Source organism: Triticum dicoccoides, chromosome 5A (genome assembly GCF_002162155.2).
Source record: "Triticum dicoccoides isolate Atlit2015 ecotype Zavitan chromosome 5A, WEW_v2.0, whole genome shotgun sequence".
NCBI classification, from domain to species: domain Eukaryota; kingdom Viridiplantae; phylum Streptophyta; class Magnoliopsida; order Poales; family Poaceae; genus Triticum; species Triticum dicoccoides.
Genome location: NC_041388.1, coordinates 692,715,861 through 692,734,707, shown reverse-complemented (window position 1 = coordinate 692,734,707; position 18,847 = coordinate 692,715,861). Strand labels below are relative to the sequence as shown.

At 47.6% G+C, this 18,847-nt stretch overlaps 1 protein-coding gene across 1 annotated transcript; it reads left to right on the top strand.

Annotated features, from left to right (window-relative positions):
• Positions 1–8,012: 8,012 nt before the first annotated feature.
• LOC119304217 lies at positions 8,013–12,902 on the top strand. Its single transcript, XM_037581391.1, has 7 exons — positions 8,013–9,726; positions 9,828–9,918; positions 10,011–10,168; positions 10,261–10,312; positions 11,360–11,439; positions 11,560–11,653; positions 11,735–12,902. The coding sequence occupies exons 1-7, from the start codon at positions 8,521–8,523 to the stop codon at positions 12,328–12,330; spliced, it is 2,277 nt and encodes a 758-aa protein (XP_037437288.1). The 5' UTR covers positions 8,013–8,520; the 3' UTR covers positions 12,331–12,902.
• Positions 12,903–18,847: the final 5,945 nt, after the last annotated feature.

Here is an 18,847-nt window from a genome sequence, read left to right as displayed (position 1 = left end):
GTGTACGTACGATAGATGCATGGATGTGATCGTTATGCATGGTTTGGCACGGATCCCCTGCTATATAAGTTACTACACATACCTACACAATTCTCTTGTGCTTTTGCGCCTGTCTGCTCCAGAAAACAACTTACTACATCTAAATGACTACATGTATGAGCGACAGTGACCCATAGCTAGCCGGTCAGCGGCGGCACACATCTACTAGATCTATCTGAATATCTAGATGGTTATCCCGTCCGTCACCAAGACACCAACTAACCCCGATTGCTTCTGTCATCAGCGCTCTTGGTTGATCTTGATCGACCTCAATAATCATCCACGTACGCACACACGCACGCCCTAACCAAGTCATGCCTAACTGCTCAATCTACGGAAAACAATAGTCACAAGCCACTTGCGCCAACAATATATACAACTACGTACGTCTGAACAGCTGACCAACAACCGTATCACATAATAATACTAGCTATACCTAGTTAAACCCCCGGTTGATTAACCAAAAGCTCACTGTTTGCGTACTGATCGATCATACGTATCCTACCCTCCTCTTATATAAGATTACAATAAAGCGCTCCTGCCAACTAACACGGGTTGCTCGATCGCACACGGAAAGGCATCTACCCAAGATCTCGTATCACTCGCAACTTGCAAAAACATCCTCCCTGTACTGTACTGTAGCAGCAAGGTGGTTTAATCAGTTGACACTTGCCAGTGCAGTTAGAGAAATTTAACAACAAAAAATCCCGTCGTTATTAGTCTATTTATTACAGGTTGCATTGTTTGGACCACCGTAGTACCTGCATTGCAACTCACGGCTCATAGTTAAACCATACAAAAATGAGATGCTCAAAGTTAAACCATACAAAAATGAGATTTTAATATAATAAATTCAGACATGGCAAATAGATTTACTACTGTTCTCCCTCCCTCAAGTGACTTGCGTGTATCCATCCAAAGAATTTAACAACAACATAAATGTCACCGTCGGTAATGTTAGGGTTGGATTATTTAGACAGCGATAACCTGCATTACAATTCATGACATAAAAAGCCGCACAAAAAAAGAGAATTTATCCCCGGACATCGAGTGATCAAGGAAGAATTCGGATATGCAATATATTTAGTGTTCTATCTCGTTTATTGCAGAGACTTGTGTAGTATTCTATGTGTGATCATTCAAATTATAAATCGTGCACCGCTTTTGTATGCTAGACATGCCGAATTTGATTCTCACGGTGTGGCATTGATATCACACGAACACGCAATTAAATATTTATGAATCAATTACATATGATGTAATTAAATTTGCACCTAAATGTCTAAAATTGCTTAAGTACTTATATATCTTTGTACTCGTGCCTGTAGATAATATCTACCTTATATGTGTATTTTCTAACAAATGATATAATTTGGCCAAAGTAAATAATTAATACTCACTCCGATACTATATTAATTGTCACTGATTTAGTATAACTTTGTACTAAATCAACGACGATTAATATTGGACAGGAGGTAGTATCCTATTTGAGTAGTGTGCATGACTCAACTATTAGAAAATAAAAGCACGGATAACAACTTTTAACACATTTCTAGAGTCATTTTCCTTGTTTATATTCGTGATTTGGTAAAACCATTCCCTTGCTTGTATTTATTTATCATTATCACATTGAGTTAATGGCTCATATTCATCTGGGCGTGTCTTAAAACATATCTAAAAAATTGTACAGTGCCATCTTTGTGTGCAGAGTTTTCTTTTTGTGTGTGTGTGTGTGTGTCACTTAACCGTTCAGAGCTGTCAGTATATAGTTTGCAATTTTACACAGTACAAAGTCAGAATATGTACATGTAAGACCTGAAAATTGACCTGATATCTTATCAATTGCTTGACCGGGCATTTATATGGGACCAAATAAACAAGTTGGGAATCTGCTACTCAATGTTATCTTCCAATAACTGCACGATATGGGAGCGCACTGTTGCAGAGCGTCAGGTGCCATACAGCGGATGCAGAAATGCTACGACGATGCCATCCATGCCTTTGCCACAAAAGGAAGAGGCAAATCATGCCATGTTGCTACGGAAGTTGCGCATGTGCTAATGCAGTTTTTAAAATTGGAAAACGCCGCTGTCTGCTGCCAATATGGACTCCCCATTCTGCCAATATGTAGCCAATTGACCCGGCCAGGACGCACGCGAGACCGCGAGAGGCGACGCGGACAGACAAACCGCTCCGGACCAAATCAAAATCATTTCGGCGTGGATTTCCGGAGAAGAGGTCCTTCAAATATATAAGTGCAATTAGTTTTGCGTGCATTTCTTCGTACTTTCTCTCATAGACATATGTATATAAAATATAGTGTTGGTTTGTTATTCACGGGAGGAAGGGCAAACCAGCAAAAACTGTGATCAAGGAGAAGTGGAAACCCCCGGAGGTGGGATGGGTAAAGGTAAACGTAGATGGTGCTACGAAGAAGGGAGGCGAAGGAGGAGGCACTGGAGTGATTTTCCGGAATCATGAGGGAGCCTATATGAGTGCAGGGTGTCATTTCATCCCACGGTGCAACAACCCAGAAAGAATGGAGCTTCTGGCCTGTAGGGATGCTGCAGCTATGGCGGAAGAACTCGATATTCCATATCTACACATCGAAACGGACTGCAGAGAGATTGTGGGGAAGCTTCAGAGCAGCAAAAGGGACCTATCGGCGCTGGGACCGACCGTCGAGGAAGTAAAGCTGCTGCTCGCGTCGAGGGAGAGTTGGAAGGTGTCGTGGGTTAGGCGGGAGGCTAATAAAGCAGCTCACTTGGTAGCTAGGGAAGCTGTGGCAAATCAGTTAGACTTTGTTTGGCGTCTAACGCCCCCAGACTTTATCTTGCATGTAGTTTCGGATGAGATCCCCACGTGGGATGACTAAATAAAAGTTTTTGATGAGTTTCAAAAAAAAAAATATAGTGCTGGTTTGCAATGGGCCAGTTTCCCATAGATTACGGGATCTGTGTTCTTTAGTTTATTGGGTGGAAAAAACAAAACATCCGTTGCACCATTTGTGGGTTTTCTTTTTCTTTTTCTTTTCCGGTTGGAGTGCCATCTCTGATTATGTTGTCCCTACATGTCTTTAAGAAGTTTTGTGCAGTAGATTACGGGATCTGTCTTTAAGAAGTTTTTGGGAGTACTTATATGTGGAGGAAGAAGTTTTTATTAACAACTTACTTAATTTAAAAAGATGTGAAACGTAGCACAATGTACATGCTGTAACTACCCTCATTTTAAGTCAATTAAACGCCAATGCTTCATCCCCCAAAAAATGTAAACCTCCTATAAACTAAAATAAGACCGTTTAAATCACTCTTTAGTTTACAAAGGGAGTATTCATTAATCTGCCATGCAAGTGTAGCGCGGTCTCATACATGTGCACCTCAAAGACCCATAGATTGAACCGGTGAAGTTTGCTTTGTACAGACATTGCACACACATGTATTTTTTTCCTTTTTTTTTTGTCTCCACAATGGTACACACGAGATTGGTTGGAGATTAGTGATTGTTTGCATGTTCACAACTGTTTCCTTTTACATATCTCTAGACACGCCACCAGACTTGCAAAATATTGTGACTATACTTTTGTTCATCCCCGTGAAATTGTAATGCTCATGTCGGTTTCTTGAAAAATATACGACACCTTTACCAATGCCTTACATTTTTATGTAAAACTTTTGGGTTGTTTCGGACACAGTTCTTACTTCCGTGTCCACCATTAACTTGACATTATGACCTACACCCTTTATACTACTCCCTCCGTTCCTAAATATAAGTTTTTGTAGAGATTTCAATATGAACTACATACGGATGTATATAGACATAGTTTAGAGTGTAGATTCACTCATTTTGCTCCGTATGTAGTCCATATTGGAATCTCTAAAAATACTTATATTTAGGAATGGATGGAGTATATTAATTTGTCACTTTGATTTATTCCAAGTTCCTTGTACAAAACATTAATTTCTCATTTCGACATGTACACCATTTATATGTTACACCGTATATAAAATTGGGTTCTCATTTCTATCCAAAGCATTAATTCATAGTCTCTTCAATAATAAATTAGACAAATTAACTTCCCTGATATGAACCGACGAATCAAGTATGTAGAGAGATTTCGCAAAAAAAAAGAATCAAGTAGAGAGATGATATGAGATACTCCCTCCGATTCAAATTAAATGTCGCAACCTTTATACATTGTGCACTGTATGGATACCGCGTCATTTACTTTGGATCCAAGGGAGTATAAGAGGTCCACTAATGCACGCTTGTGATCTTGAAAATATTGGACTTGTTGCTGCTATTCTCTGTGTTTTCAACGGTCCACGCCACCTTATAATAATCACCATAATATCATTTTGCACATCTCATGATTTATTTAAGTCAATTAAATGTCATTAACTTCATCACGAAAAAGAACAGATACTCCATACCCATTCATTGTCACAAAGTGTACTGTGTGGCAAATGGAGTAACATGCATGTGCATCTTTTTTTTTTTGAGGGGAACATACATGTGCATCTCATAGGCGAGATAGGTTGAAGTTTGCTTGGTAGTACAACATGATTTACATAATTGGCTGGATTTTTTTTAGGATGGCTGCAGATTAGTTGTTGTTGTGTAACTGTTTTTTCTTGTGTGCATACCTATAAACATGTCACGAGTCTTGCAAATATTATAGCTATATTTTACGCTCATCTAAGTGAAAGTACATTTTCTTGTTGGTCTGTAAAAATATAATATTTTATCAAAGCCCTTTTATGCAAAGTTGTGAGCTATCTGGGGCACAGTTCTTACTTCTGTGACAATATTAATTTGTCTATTGGGCTTTCATTTCTATCACTAATATTAACTCGCGGTAGCTACGTCTTCATTATGTCCTTTCATCTACTTTTTACCTTTTATCTAAAACATAATCGATATGAGCAGACAAATCAAATGAAAAAATATATACTGTAAAATATCAAAAGATGGAAATGGATGCTCTTAATTTTCAAAAATTAACCTTTATTACGGTTGTTGCCATTCTCTGTGTTTTCGACGGTCCACGCCACCCTTTCTATCCCTAGTAGTTATTTGTTGCAGTCACTTCCATCTCCAATATTTGTTATGTATATATAAGTGTACATAACGAATATGTTCAGTTGACTGGCGATACAGAAGAAGCCAAAAAATATAAAACAATATATTAACACATGCTCGTGGTCTTGCAATTGTTAGGCTCTATTGTTGCCACTATTACTTGGCCTTCGGGTCTTCGATAGTCCATGCCACGCTTAAAATCATTACTACAAAACGTCGTTTTGCATGCATCATCATGATGGGATCAACGGAAACGACATGCGCCTTATAACCGCCACAACTTAGAGAAACAAACACGGGACTTGTCCTCTAAAACCTCTTGAAAAGTCAAGAGACAAGTCACCCAACCATCTCGCAATCCCAAATAATAATGAATTGGACAATTATTCTCATGCAAAAGAAAGAAAAGTATTCAGCGATAGCGATTATTCATCATTGAAATGCCCATAGACGTCGAAATGAAATGCTCCATGGAGCAAGAGAAGGTGAATGGGGGAGGCGTCAGGCTCAACCGTAGGTTCCGTTGCGGGTTGCAGGCACATTAACTTTTCCTGATATTGCCATTCTTCGAGTTTTCGATGGTCCACACCATCCTCAGTATGGTATTAATTTGGGATTTTACTTCTGTTCGTAGCATCGTTTCGTGGTCGTCAATTCCGCCTTCACTATATAGTCAGGGAAAATGAATGTGCATAGTCAATTCGATGGCTGACCGGTCAGACAGAAGACGACACATAATATAATATAAATGACACACTAACGCACGCCCCTAGTCTTGGAAATATTAGACTCTCCATCGTTGCCGCTATTCCCCGAGTCTTCCACGGTCCACGCCACGCTAAAAAACCATTGGTACAAAACGATGTTTCGCACACATCATCATCACGGGATGACCGAAAACGATGCGAAACTTCGAACCTGCCATGGCTTAGAGAAAGAAACAAGCACGAGACTTGGCCTCTAAAACCACCTCTTGAATTGAAAAGTCAAGAGACAGGTCACCTAACCATCTCACAATCCCAAACAAACCAAATTAGACAATTTTTCACCATCAGAGAAATATTGCTTTTTCTTTTACATGAGAGAAATATTGCTTGTAGAATAGAAATATAGAAATAGTCAGCATGGAGGAAGGAAAGGTGAGAGGGAGGAGAGGGGAAGGAGGGGGAAGGGAAGGCAGTCAGCCGTTGTGGTGGGTGCGACTTTTTACCGGGCCGGCTGGGATGGATCCCGCCCCTGACCCCAACCGATCCCAGGGATTGATCAAGGTCCCCTCCCCTACCTCGCTCGCTCCTGTGCTAGCTAGCTAGCTACCGTGAGCTATCCGGGGCACAGTTCTTACTTCTGTCACACTATTAGTTTGTTATCCTAAGCCCTTTGTATAGTATATATTACATTGGGGTCTTATTTCTATCACTAATATTAACTCGCGGTCGCCATTTGCGTCTTTAATAATAAATTGGGCAAATTAACATAATTGATATGTCCTTTTATCTAAATTTTTACATTTATCTAAAACATAATCTATATGGGTAGACGAATCAAATGAATATATATATACTGTAAAATATCAAAAGATGGAAATCGACGCTCTTAATTTTGAAAACTTAACCTTCATTATTGTTGTTGCCATTCTCCGGGTCTTCTACGGTCCATGCCACCCTTTCTATCTGTAGTACTTATTTGGTGCAGTCACTTCCATCTCCAGTATTTATTATATACATACAGTGTACATAATGAATACGTTGAGTTGACTGGGCGATACAGAAGAAGCCATAAAATATATAAAACAATACATTAACACACGCTCATGGTCTTGCAACCGCTAGGCTCTATAGTTGCTGCCATTCTTTGGGTCTTCGATAGTCCATGCCACGCTTATTAATCATTACTACAAAACATCGTTTTGCACACATCATCATGATGGCATCGATGAAAACGACGCACACCTTTATAACCGTCAAAGCTTAGAGAAACAAACACGGGACTTGGCCTCTAAAACCTCTTGAAAAGTCAAGCGGCAAGTCACCCAACCATCTCGCAATCCCAAATAATAATGAATTGGACAATTATTCTCATGCAAAAGAAAGAAAATAATCCAGCGATCATTTATCGCTGAAATGCCCATAGACGTTGAAATGAAACGCTCCATGGAGCAAGAGAAGGTGAATGGGGGAGGCGTCAGGCTCAGCCGTCGGTTCCGTTGTGGGCCATTCTGTGAGTTTTCGACGGTCCACACCCTCTACATGGTATTAATTTGGGGTTTTACTTCTGTTTTGTAGCATCGATTTGTGGCCGTCAATTCCACCTCCACTATACAGTCATGGGGAATGAATGTACGTAGTCAATTCGATAGCTGACCAGTCAGATGGAAGACGACACACAATATAAATGACACACTAACGCACGCTCTTAGTCTTGGAAACGTTAGACTCTCTATCGTTGCCGCTATTCAATGGGTCTTCCACGGCCCACGCCACGTTAAAAAAGCATTACTTCAATACGATCGTTTTGCACGCATCATCATCACGGGATGGCAGAAAACGACGCGGACCTTCATAGCCCGTCACGGCTTAAAGAAACAAACAAACAAACAAAGAAACAAAGAAACATGAGACTTGGCCTCTGAAACCTCTTGAATTGAAAAGTCGGAGACGGGTCACCTAACACCATCTCACAATCCCAAACAAACCAAATTAGACAATTTTTCATCATCAGAGAAATATTCCTTTTTCTTTTACATGAGAGAAATATTGCTAGTAGAATAGAAACACAGAAATAGTGAGCATGGAGGAAGGAAAGGGGAAAGGGGAGGAGAGGGGAAGGAGGGGGAAGGGAAGGCAGTCAGCCGTCGGTCCCGTTGTGGTGGGTAGCGGCTTTTTACCGGGCCGGCTGGGATGGATCCCGTCCCCAACCGATCCCTCCCCTACCTCGCTCGCTCCTGTGCTGGCTAGCTAGCTATCGTGGCCTTTTATTGCTGCTCCCCTCCTCCCTCCGTCCGCCCACTCTACTCGCTTTTGGGTGTCGTGGTGGATGGTTGGTTCCCTTTGCGCTCCTTGTTGACACCCAACCCCACGAGAGGTAGCAGAGCGAGGGAGCGGCGGGGTAGTACCACTGCCACTGCATCATCCGTCCGTCCCCCAACAGGACAGAGAAAGAGAGAGGGCCGTGGCAGGACGCCAGCGGCAGGCAGAGGCTGCCGCGCAGTGGGCGCGCCATAAAGGACCCGACGGACGGACGGACGGACGGACGGACTCCACCGAGATCCGGGAGCCAGCGCCGCGAGATCCGCTGCCGGATTCGCCCGCCCCCGCTCCGCTAAAGCTCGGTTCTTGGCGGCCTGCCGGCGGGGCTGAACTGGTTGTGGTGGAGCCACCTCCGCTTGGTCGTACGGGCGTGCCCATGGCGCGGGCGCGCTCGCTGGACGCGGACGCGGGCGAGGAGGAGTTCTTCGACTCCAGGGAGGCCATCTCGCCGCCCTCCGTCGCCTCGCCGGCCAGCTCCGGCCGCCACAGCGGCGACGGCGAGGGCTGGCTCTGCGGCGGGGCCCTGCTCGAGGTCTGGGCCACGGGCCCCTTCAGCGTCGAGGAGCGCCGCCAGCGGTTCGTCCGCTCCCTGGGCCTCCTGGATCCCGCCGAATCGGAGCCGCGCTCCAGGCCCCGCGCCGGCGAGGAGATCGTCGTCCTGGGGAGCCCCGGCGCGGCGCCGGCCTCGCCCGCCCCTCGTCTCGCGCGCGGGGCTGCGGGGGACGAGGAGGCGGGGGCGCCCGGCCGAAGCGCCGGCGGCGGCGGCGAGGAGGGCCTGGAGTGCGTGTTCAAGAACCTGGACGACGGCACGGTCTTCGTGGTCCACGAGCTGGGCAAGGACGGCAGCTTCCGGAGCCTCAGGGAGCGCCGCTCCAACCGGACCGTCACCGCCGCGGAATTCGAGAGGATCTCCGGCTCCTCCCCCTTCATCCGCGAGATGATGCGCCGGGTGGACGACTCCTCGGACGAGCCCTCCACCCCTGAGAAGTCCTTAGCGGCGAGGAAGAGCCGCCGGAGGAGGCGGTTCGGGTGGCTCCGGAGGCTGGGCATCGGCGCCTGCGTCGTCGACGCCGAGGACGACGACGAGGCGAATTCGACCTCCTCCAGCTCCTGCCGGAGTTGCGCCGGGAAGCCCGGGAAGGCCCTTGACAGGGTCAAGGTCAGGCCATACAAGAAGCGGTCAAAGGAATTGTCAGCTGTGTACAGGGGCCAAGAGATCAGGGCGCACAAGGGCCCCATTGTGGCCATGAAGTTCAGCTCCGACGGGCAGTACCTGGCCACCGGAGGCGAGGACGGCGTGGTGCGGGTGTGGCGTGTGGTGGAAGGCGAGAGGCCCGACGAACTCGACTTCGCCGAGGACGATCCGTCATGTGTGTTCTTCACTGTCAATGAGAACTCTGAACTGGCCCCTGTCAACTCCAGCGAAGGGACCAAGAGCAAACAGGACAAGAGCTCAAAGGGGCAAGCAGATCCGGCCTGCGTTGTGATCCCTCACCGCACCTTTGCGCTGTCTCAGGTCCCTGTGCATGAATTCCATGGGCATGATGATGCCATCTTGGATCTCTCATGGTCCAAAAATGGGGTGAGTTGCAGTCCAGACAGTGTGTTTCCATGCACTTGAAGGATCTACCACAGATGTTGTTATGCTCATCTAATCATCTATGTACACTTGGTTTTGTGCAGGACTTGATTTCTGCATCTATGGATAAAACTGCTCGATTGTGGCGGGTCGGGTGCAACAGTTGTCTCAAGGTTTTCTTCCACAATAACTACGGTAAACCCTTCGCCCCCATGAGCGAATCCATTTCACAACCTGCCGCTCTTCACCATATGATGCTGACATCAACTTTGTTATCTATTATGCAGTGACATGTGTTCAGTTTCACCCTACGAGTGACAATTATTTTATCAGCGGTTGTATCGATGGATTGGTTCGCATTTGGGATGTTCGTAAATGCCTAGTGGTAGACTGGGCTAATAGCAAAGAGATCATAACCGCAGTCTGTTACCGGCCTGATGGAAAGGTTCGCTTGAATATCCTTGTACTGGCCTGTTTTTACCAAGTGACCATTTGTTGATTCACTGAGATGCTTATATTTCTGCTGGTTTCATTCAGGGGGTAGTGGTTGGGACCATAACAGGAAATTGCCGCTACTACGATGCATCAGGTAATCATGAGTTGGTTTGTTTGTGAGATTTGAGTTGTACTTCCTGATGATTGGCAAACTAATGATTTTGGAAATAGTAGCTTCAGTCGACATCCTCATTTGTTTGTTAATATGTCGATATCGTTTGCTTTCATGAGGACATCCAAAATGTATATGCACATTAGTAATGATAGGGATACCTCATTTTGTCCTCGCTATAAAAATAGCGAAAGCAGGATTGTTGCTATCCTCTAGTTGCTACGCAAGTCATCCTGTTTGAGCTTATGGATGTAGTTTCCTTGGTTTTATTAGAAAGAAGATAACGCTCAGAGATTTTTCATCAACTCTAATCCAACAGTTGTTTCCTTGATTTTCCCTGTTTGCGCTCCTCTCCGTCCTGATGAATAAACAAGAATGTGCCATTAACGGATATTAAATATAGGCATCCAACAGTTGGAAAATTAGCGAAACAAAAGAAATACTCTGTATATTTGGCGTTGAATAGGTGGCATGTGCTGTCGACAATGTATTACTTAATAGGATCATTGTCATGTTGATGTAATACAACAGTGGCTTCTGTTTTGGCGGGAGTGGAATTCCAACTCCTAAGATTGAAATGGAAAAAATAATAATGAAAATTCTAGTCAAAACTCTGTATTTCTGAATGTGGGTATTCCTGTACTGTCAATGAGTGAACAGCAGGTAAAATATTACTTTTTGGTAAAATGGAATCCCAGAATTTATAATGCTCCTTTGGAGTAATTATGTTGTCCTGCTTATATATAGATCTTGGAGAACACATAACACCTTACATTTACCATCGTTGCGTTGAAAGTTCATATTTAGAATTTTAATTATGATACCATCAATTCAGTGTTTCTGGAAAAGGCTAGTAAAAATAATTGAACTTGCTAGTAAGGCAGCAAACTATTGTTAACCCGATCGATTTTGTGGGACACAAAGAATCTTAATTTCTTTATCTGATGTTCTTTTAATATGCTGAAGTGTTCATTGTTTGCTAAATCATATCAGTATCTTATTTCTAACTTATTTTCCTTCTTTACACAGAAAATCGTCTAGAACTGGAATCTCAGGTCTCTCTGAATGGCAGGAAGAAGTCTCCACTTAAAAGAATAGTTGGTTTCCAGGTACTGTCTTAAGATCTGTTGACTGCACAGGATCTTTTTTTCTGTGATACTTATTTGGAATCTACTTATTGTTGTGAGTGATTCTTACATTATCTTTTTCTTCAAAACTTGTGTTGACAGTACTGCCCATCTGATCCAAAGAAGTTGATGGTAACATCTGGTGACTCACAAGTTCGCATTCTTGATGGGGTTCATATAATTTCCAACTACAAAGGTACTGACACCATATTCTTGTCTTGGGTTAACTCACAGTATCCGTGACCCTGAAGTTCACATTTCTATCTCCTATTCTCAGGATTGCAAAGTTCAAGCCAAGTTGCTGCATCATTTACCCCAGACGGAGATCACATAATCTCTGCTAGTGACGACTCCCGTATCTACATGTGGAATCATGTGAACCAACTTGCCCCAGTCACAAGCCGCGTGAAGACAGTGTGGTCATACGAGCGTTTTTTCAGCAACGATGTCTCCATCGCCATACCGTGGAACGCCTCACAATCAAGGAACTCTATTTCACTGGCCTGCAACATCCCTTCTTTACGGCAAGAAGTGTCCGGCGACCTCTGTGACATACAGGACAGTAGCACATCACGCTGCCAGACTGAAGATTGCCTCGAAGATGACAACATGTTCCGGTTACCATCGGGCAATTTCACTCTTAGCAGGGCGTTCCTCGCGGAGTCTGCTCCAAGGGGATCAGCCACGTGGCCGGAGGAGCATCTGGCATCCAACTCCGCGACGGCATCTACTTTGCGTAAATCTCAGTACAAGTTCCTGAAGGCGTCTTGCCAGAATGCAGCCACACATGCCTGGGGCCAGGTCATAGTCACCGCAAGCTGGGACGGCCACATCAGGTCATTCCAGAACTATGGCTTGCCGGTGCAAGTTTGACATCGCGTCTTCTCGGCATTGCTTCATCAGTGGGTTTCCCAGAAGCACGGTGCCTCTCGACTTCACGGCGAATGCTTTGATGCCCCGCCTCGAGAAGCCTGGCTGGCCCGAGCTTGACCCTCGTCCAGATATACTGTTACGGTACAAAGCGTCACATGGCTGGTTTCTTGTGCTAACATGCTTGTGGACCATAAGTTGTATGTAGCCCGGGTGGTCCTCCAAGATCCCGCCAGCGTCGACGGTGTTGTAGCAGCAGGCCCGGGGGGAAGACGGGCCGCCTTCCTTGGCTGAATTATGCAATCCTTGTGGTGGGGTCTGTGCATCCAAGACCTCTTTGATGCCGTTTATCTTCGCTGTTCCGGAGCCCTCCGTGAAGTAAATATATAGGAGAGGATGAACATATGTTTTTGGCCAGTTTCGACTTCCCTTGGCCCGGTCGGCATGTCGATCGAAGGGGGCGAGCGGGGAGCTAGCTAGGGTTGGATCTTGAGGATGGAGTGCACATATTGGATTCATTTCATTTGTTGTTACATGTTGTTGTGTGTGAGTTTAATGGTGTTGTACTGTGCACATTGACGCCTCCATTTCAGTGTGCTGGTGAGGTGTGGTGGACATGGTCAGGTGGGGGTGGGGGACCTCTCTCACCATCCTCTAGATGATGAGGATGGATAGATAGGGATGGTGCAGTTGCAGTTGGGGTCTGATGGGATCCCTAAAACTGCAGGGACCAGCCTGAGCCTCAGCCTGGGTATGGTTATGGTGATGGTGATGGTATGGGGCTCATCTACCTCTCACTCACTCATGCCTGCCTGCCTGTGTCTCCTTCTCAATACCTTTGATTGATTAAAGCTGGCTGGGTGAGTGAGTGCTCAGATCTTGACCTTTTTACCTCCTGCATTGCCTTGCCCCTCCCTCACTTATTATTTGACGGTGATGATATCCTGACTTCACCAAGGTGAAACTGGCCTTTCCAGTTACCAGTAGCACTGTACTTTCTTGGCCGTGCAGTTTACACCTCGGAAAACTTCTTGACCTTGACCTCCAGCTCTGAACCAAGAACAGGTCTCTCTTTCTCTCCCTCTCTCAGTGATCGCCAAATAGTTCCAAAGGCTCTGTTTAGTAGGCCAACTATGCGACGACCCATTTCCTCCGTTTGGGCCGCCGCAGCCAACCAACGAGGCGACACAAACGGACATATGTCTGTTTCTTTTTGTCCGCTCAACGCATTTTCGGCCAAAATTTGGGCCGGTTTAATGTTGGTGCGAACGCCTGCAACGTCCTTACTTGTCCTCCCCTTGGCCCGCTCATCGGTGGCCGGTGCCACAACCACCCTATTTCCCCATTCTCTCTACCAAAACTCTCCCGTCCTCGCGCCATGGTCGACGCGCCAAACCGCGCTGCCACATCCTAGGCCATGTGTGTGTGTGAGAGAGAGAGATTGCCAAGTGGTTCCAATGTTTGCTAGTATTACTTCCTTTAGGCCAACTCCAATACGACGACTCACTTCATCCGACCTCGTCCATTTGGGTCCGCGAACAAAAAACATGGCCCAATGCGGGGACGCAAAGGAACATCTGTCTGTTTTTTTTGTCCGTCGCAATGCATTTCCGGCCCAAAATTTAGGCCGGGTTTGTGTAGGCGCATACGCCCGCAATGCCCTCACTTGTCCTCCTCCTGGCCCACTCATCGATGGCACAACCACCTCGTTTTCCCATTCTCACTCCCTAAACCCTCCCGCCCTCGCACCATGGTCGACACGCCAAACCTCGCCACCACCTTCTTCCCGACCGCCACGGGAAAGGCGTGGCCACCGGCACCATGCACCCAAAGAAGAAGCCGAAGAAGGTGCACACTCCGAAGGAGACACAGTCGGCGAAGAGGGCTAGAGGAAGGTCACGACAGACAAAAAAAACAGTCGTTGCGGCAGTCGTCGTAGCTGAAGCCGTGCGGCGCCAGACCGCCGTGCTTCTTCGAGTCACCTTGGGGTGGCTCGCCGGAAGTGAGTGAACTCACACAGACATTCCCGGTGGTGGCGGCCCTTGACCTCAATGCCACACATGTGGCCAGCCAGTCCACCGGGACGCAAAGGAAGCATCCGCGGGAGATCCCTACGGGCAACTTCCCGATGCCCACAACCTGTTCGACGAACCGCCGACCCCGACGCCGGCTGATGAAGACTCGACCTACTATCATGAATTCATGGAGGACAGGATCTGAGGGTGGCCAAGTGTACGATGGCGATGAGACCCAAAGCCAAGACAGCCAGGGCCAGTACGCGGAAGGGAAAGAAGACACAGACGTCCGTGGGCAAGAAGACATCGACAACCATGAGAACCAAGGGAAAGAAGATGGTGTGGACATCGACGATGAGCCATTGTTCCACGAGGAGCTCTCTCACCAAGTAAATGCACAAAGGAGGCGACAACAATGCATCCAGACGGGAGTCTACACACAAGATGAGGAAAAGTTGATTTTTCGAAGCAAGGATGGAAATTGGACAAGATCCCAAGATCGACGCCGAGCAAAAAGGCTCAATGTTCTGGAGGAGGGTTTATACATACTTCCATGAACGTAGGAAATTTGAGCCCTACAAATTTGAGAGTAACTATGATGACGTGTTCATCGCAAAGAGATTGGCTTTCATTCAATTGGAGTGCATCAAGTTTTGTGCCTCCCTTGAGAATATCACCGGTCGTCCCATGACTGGCCTAGGCGTCAAAGACATGGTATACAATTGCTTCCCTGGTCCATATTTGTGTTTGATGCATTCATCTCATTTGCATATCAATGTATATTGTTGCTTTTATCTTCATCTGCAGGCATTCCAATCTTTGAAGACCTTCAAGACCCAGCATAGGGACATGCCATTCACCTTGACCCATTGTTGGACGATGATTTTTGAGTGCCCAAAGTTTAAGGAGCAATATGCCGCGCAAAAGAATGGTGAGGGCGGGGGCGACGACGATTGCTGAACCAAGTGAAGGTGAGAAGCGGCCGAGGGGGAAGAACAACTCCAAGTTGGATGACAAGTGTGATGCTTCGACACCCGTGTTGCAAGAAACTTTGAAGGGGTTCATGACCCAAAAGGAAGCGAGGGAGGAGAGGAAGTGCCAAGAGAAAGAGGAGCAAATAAAGGCCTTCTTTGACATACAAAATAAGAAGCTCGAGATCAAGCAGAGCTATGCCCGGACAAAAGCACACGAGGTGAAGCTCACGCGGATCTAGAAGGAAAATGAAGATCATGATGGTCGACTTGAGCAAGGTGTCCCCAAGGTAAAGAGTTTGATTCGAGTAGAAACAAAAGGAGATGCTCGAGATAGATGGATGAGCTATAGGTGAGACGCGATCATTTTGTATGTCGGCATGAACTACGGCCGAGAGAGACGAGTTTTTTGAGTGCTTGCATGTATGCAGGCCGCTGGCAAGTATGCCGGCATATGAACCATGGCCGTCGGCTATGAATTCTAGATTTATTTGTGTAAGATGTGTTTATTGGACAACATTCAAATGGGCCGGACGGTTGGGTGCACCCACCTGATTTGGCCGAGCAGGACCGTACGCCGCACCTTAAAGCTGACCCAGACGAATAAAAAGCGGACCAAATGGGTGTCTATTTGGGGCGGCAGGTTGAAGTTGGCCTTAGATCTGTGGAGTAAAAGCTACTAGCAAACGGCGGGCGGCGTGAAAGCATGGGCACGGGTGTGGCGCCATGAAGCACACGCTCTTCCCGGTTTATGCCGGCCGGTCAGGCTATCCACTGTCCGTCCACGGTTGCGGTGCTGAAAAATCTCTCTGCCCTGCCATGCCATGCCACGGCTTCTCTGACAGACAGGACCACTACTTGCCCTTACCGCCCGCTTGCTGAAGAGCATGATGGCGCCCATGCCGATGCCATGCGGCCGGTCGATCGACTAGTGAAGTTGAATCAGACAGACAGTCATCGATCTCGAAGCAGCAGGCATTGCCACTCCTCATTCTCGGCCAACAGTCGACTTGGATGGATGGATGAACGGATGGACGGACGGATGGCGTCGTCTCTGTGCTGTGCTGTACGTGCCGTGTCAGTCTGGGCAAAGGACGGACAGATGGATTCTGAGTTTCTGACGGACGAGTGTGAGCGAGCGTGAATGTCCTCAACTTCCCCATGGCTCCTGTCGGGCAAAGGTAAGTAAGGTCGTCGGGGCAACAGCACGGCAGCCACTGTAAAAATCGTCAGAGACGCAAAGGCTGTGTTGCCCATGAGATGAGATGTGTAGTCGGCGCCAAAGCATGGCTATGGCCATGGGCTGCCATGAAGTACGTAGGCACTCTCCGGTTTATTATGTCAGCCGGCTCATCACCGGCGCCCATGCGGCCGGGCCCTGGATGGAGTGCTGCTTAACGACCTCTCCATCACCATGCATGCGCGCGGTGGTTCTGACAGGCAGGATTGGCCGAGCATGCATCAAGTTGCCCATGCCATTGCCATGCCAATGCCATGCAGCAGTGAGCGAGTGGATGTGAAATGATACTGGATTTCATCGTCGATCTCGACTGATCCGGCCGGCGGCGGCGGGCACTGCCTCTTTTCGTCCAACAGTGGACTTGGATGGATGCCCCGTCGTTTCCGAACGTGCCGTGCCAGTCTGAGTGAGTCTGGAGGAAAGGACGGACGGAGGGGTTCTGATTCTGACGGCGAGCGTGAATATCCTGACCTCCCCGATGGCTCCTGTCGGCCGCCGGGGCAAAGCTTGTCTGTCCTGTCCAGCCAACAGTAAGTACTTAAAATCAATCTTCAGAAGAGCGACGCCTGGGGTTGGCAGGCAGGCGCCACCTGGGGGCTGGTGGCCTCTGTCGTCGCCTCTCGGCTCGGGTACGCCGCCGCCACTTGCCCGTGGCCGCCGGCGTCGCTGCCGGCCGGCCGGCCGGGATGGATGGACGGTGATGGTGCACCGCGCTTGCGCTCTGCAAGAGCTTTCCGTCGTTGCATTGTTCCAGGCATTGCCGCCGGTATGTTTTTTTTTTTTTGAGGAATCTCGCCACTTTATTGATTATCGATAATGTTCATGGGTACAACACGTTGATCATAAGGGTTGACCAACCAAAGATGTCTATCAGACTGAAGATTACAAGCTAATTTGGCAAGATTGTGAGCCTTGAAATTAAAATTTCTCCGCTCATGAACAAAAGAAACAGAAGTGAACATATTTCTACGCCCCAAAATCTCCCGGATGATCGCAGAGTGCGGTCCCCCTGTTCCTTGGTTGATGTCATTGACCACCCCTTGGCAATCCGATGCTATTATCATATATGACACTTGCAGGTCACTAGCAAGTGCCGGAGCTTCCCTGCACGCATAAGTTTCCAAGATAGTCGGATCAAAAACTCCATTATAAACCACCGCCGATGATCCTAGGTATAGACCCGTGTGGTCTCGGCATACTGCGGCAACCGCCCCACCACGGCTACGCCTTGCCACCGCTTCATCGACGTTGAACTTTACCAACCCCGGTGGTGAGGCTATCCATCTTTGTTCAACTTCCCTCGTAGGTGTAGCAGAAACCCGAGGGGGTGTTTTTTCCCTGACTTGCTCCAGCTCGCGGAGATAGGACTCCACGAAAGAATGGGTCTGCATGGGTGATTGAAATATTCCTTCGTGTATCGCCTGCCTCCTTGCATACTGTTAAAATTGTGTCGAATATTATTGTACAAGTTAGGTTACAGTTGGACTTGGAATCGTACGGTGTGCAGACATGATATGGAGTCGTGTCCTAGTAGGACACTTGTATCCTAAGCCTCTCATATATAGCGGGGCTAGACACACGATGTAACCTATGCCAACATAATAGCACAGGCGCGCAAGGGGAAGCTGGCGGCGTGTGCCGGCGCCCGGGTGGCCGGTGTGCGGTATTGTGACGGTGTCATGGGGAGGAGCGCCCGTAGTCATGCCCCGGGGATGTAGCCATAGCGGTAAACCTCGTTAACAAATCTCGGTGTCATGCCTCGTGTGATTGCTTGGTTCTCGGTAGATCGACGGAGTGCCTCGGATTATTCTAACAAGTGGTATCATGAGCAAGGTTACGATGAGGTTGCGGATTCGTTGATTTAGAGGATGGATCGTGGTCGAGCTCGGCGCAAAGACGATGTGCGGAAGTGATTGTTTTGTGGAGGTCATACGGTGCGCTGTCGACGAGATCGGGTAGAAGCAATCGGGGAATCGTGCGGAGCAACGTACAGGCGCATGAGTGCAGCGGCTGGAGTCTCGGACGGAAACAGCGGCTGCAAAATCGTACTTGAGGTCATCTCGGCAGGAAGCGATGGGCAGCGGTGGCCGCGAGCAGGCAACCCTAGTCAGCGCAACGGGCGAGATCGGGTCGATCGGATCCGAGGCAGCGTGCAGGCGGCGCGTCGTACACGGGGAGGGCCGCCAGAGGCTAAGGCCGCAGTGCGGCGCACGGCTGGTCTAGGTGGGGCTGGCCTGTGTGAGGCCGAGACGGGCTGAAAGCCGTATGAGTCCGCGTGGCTAGAGGCTGATGTG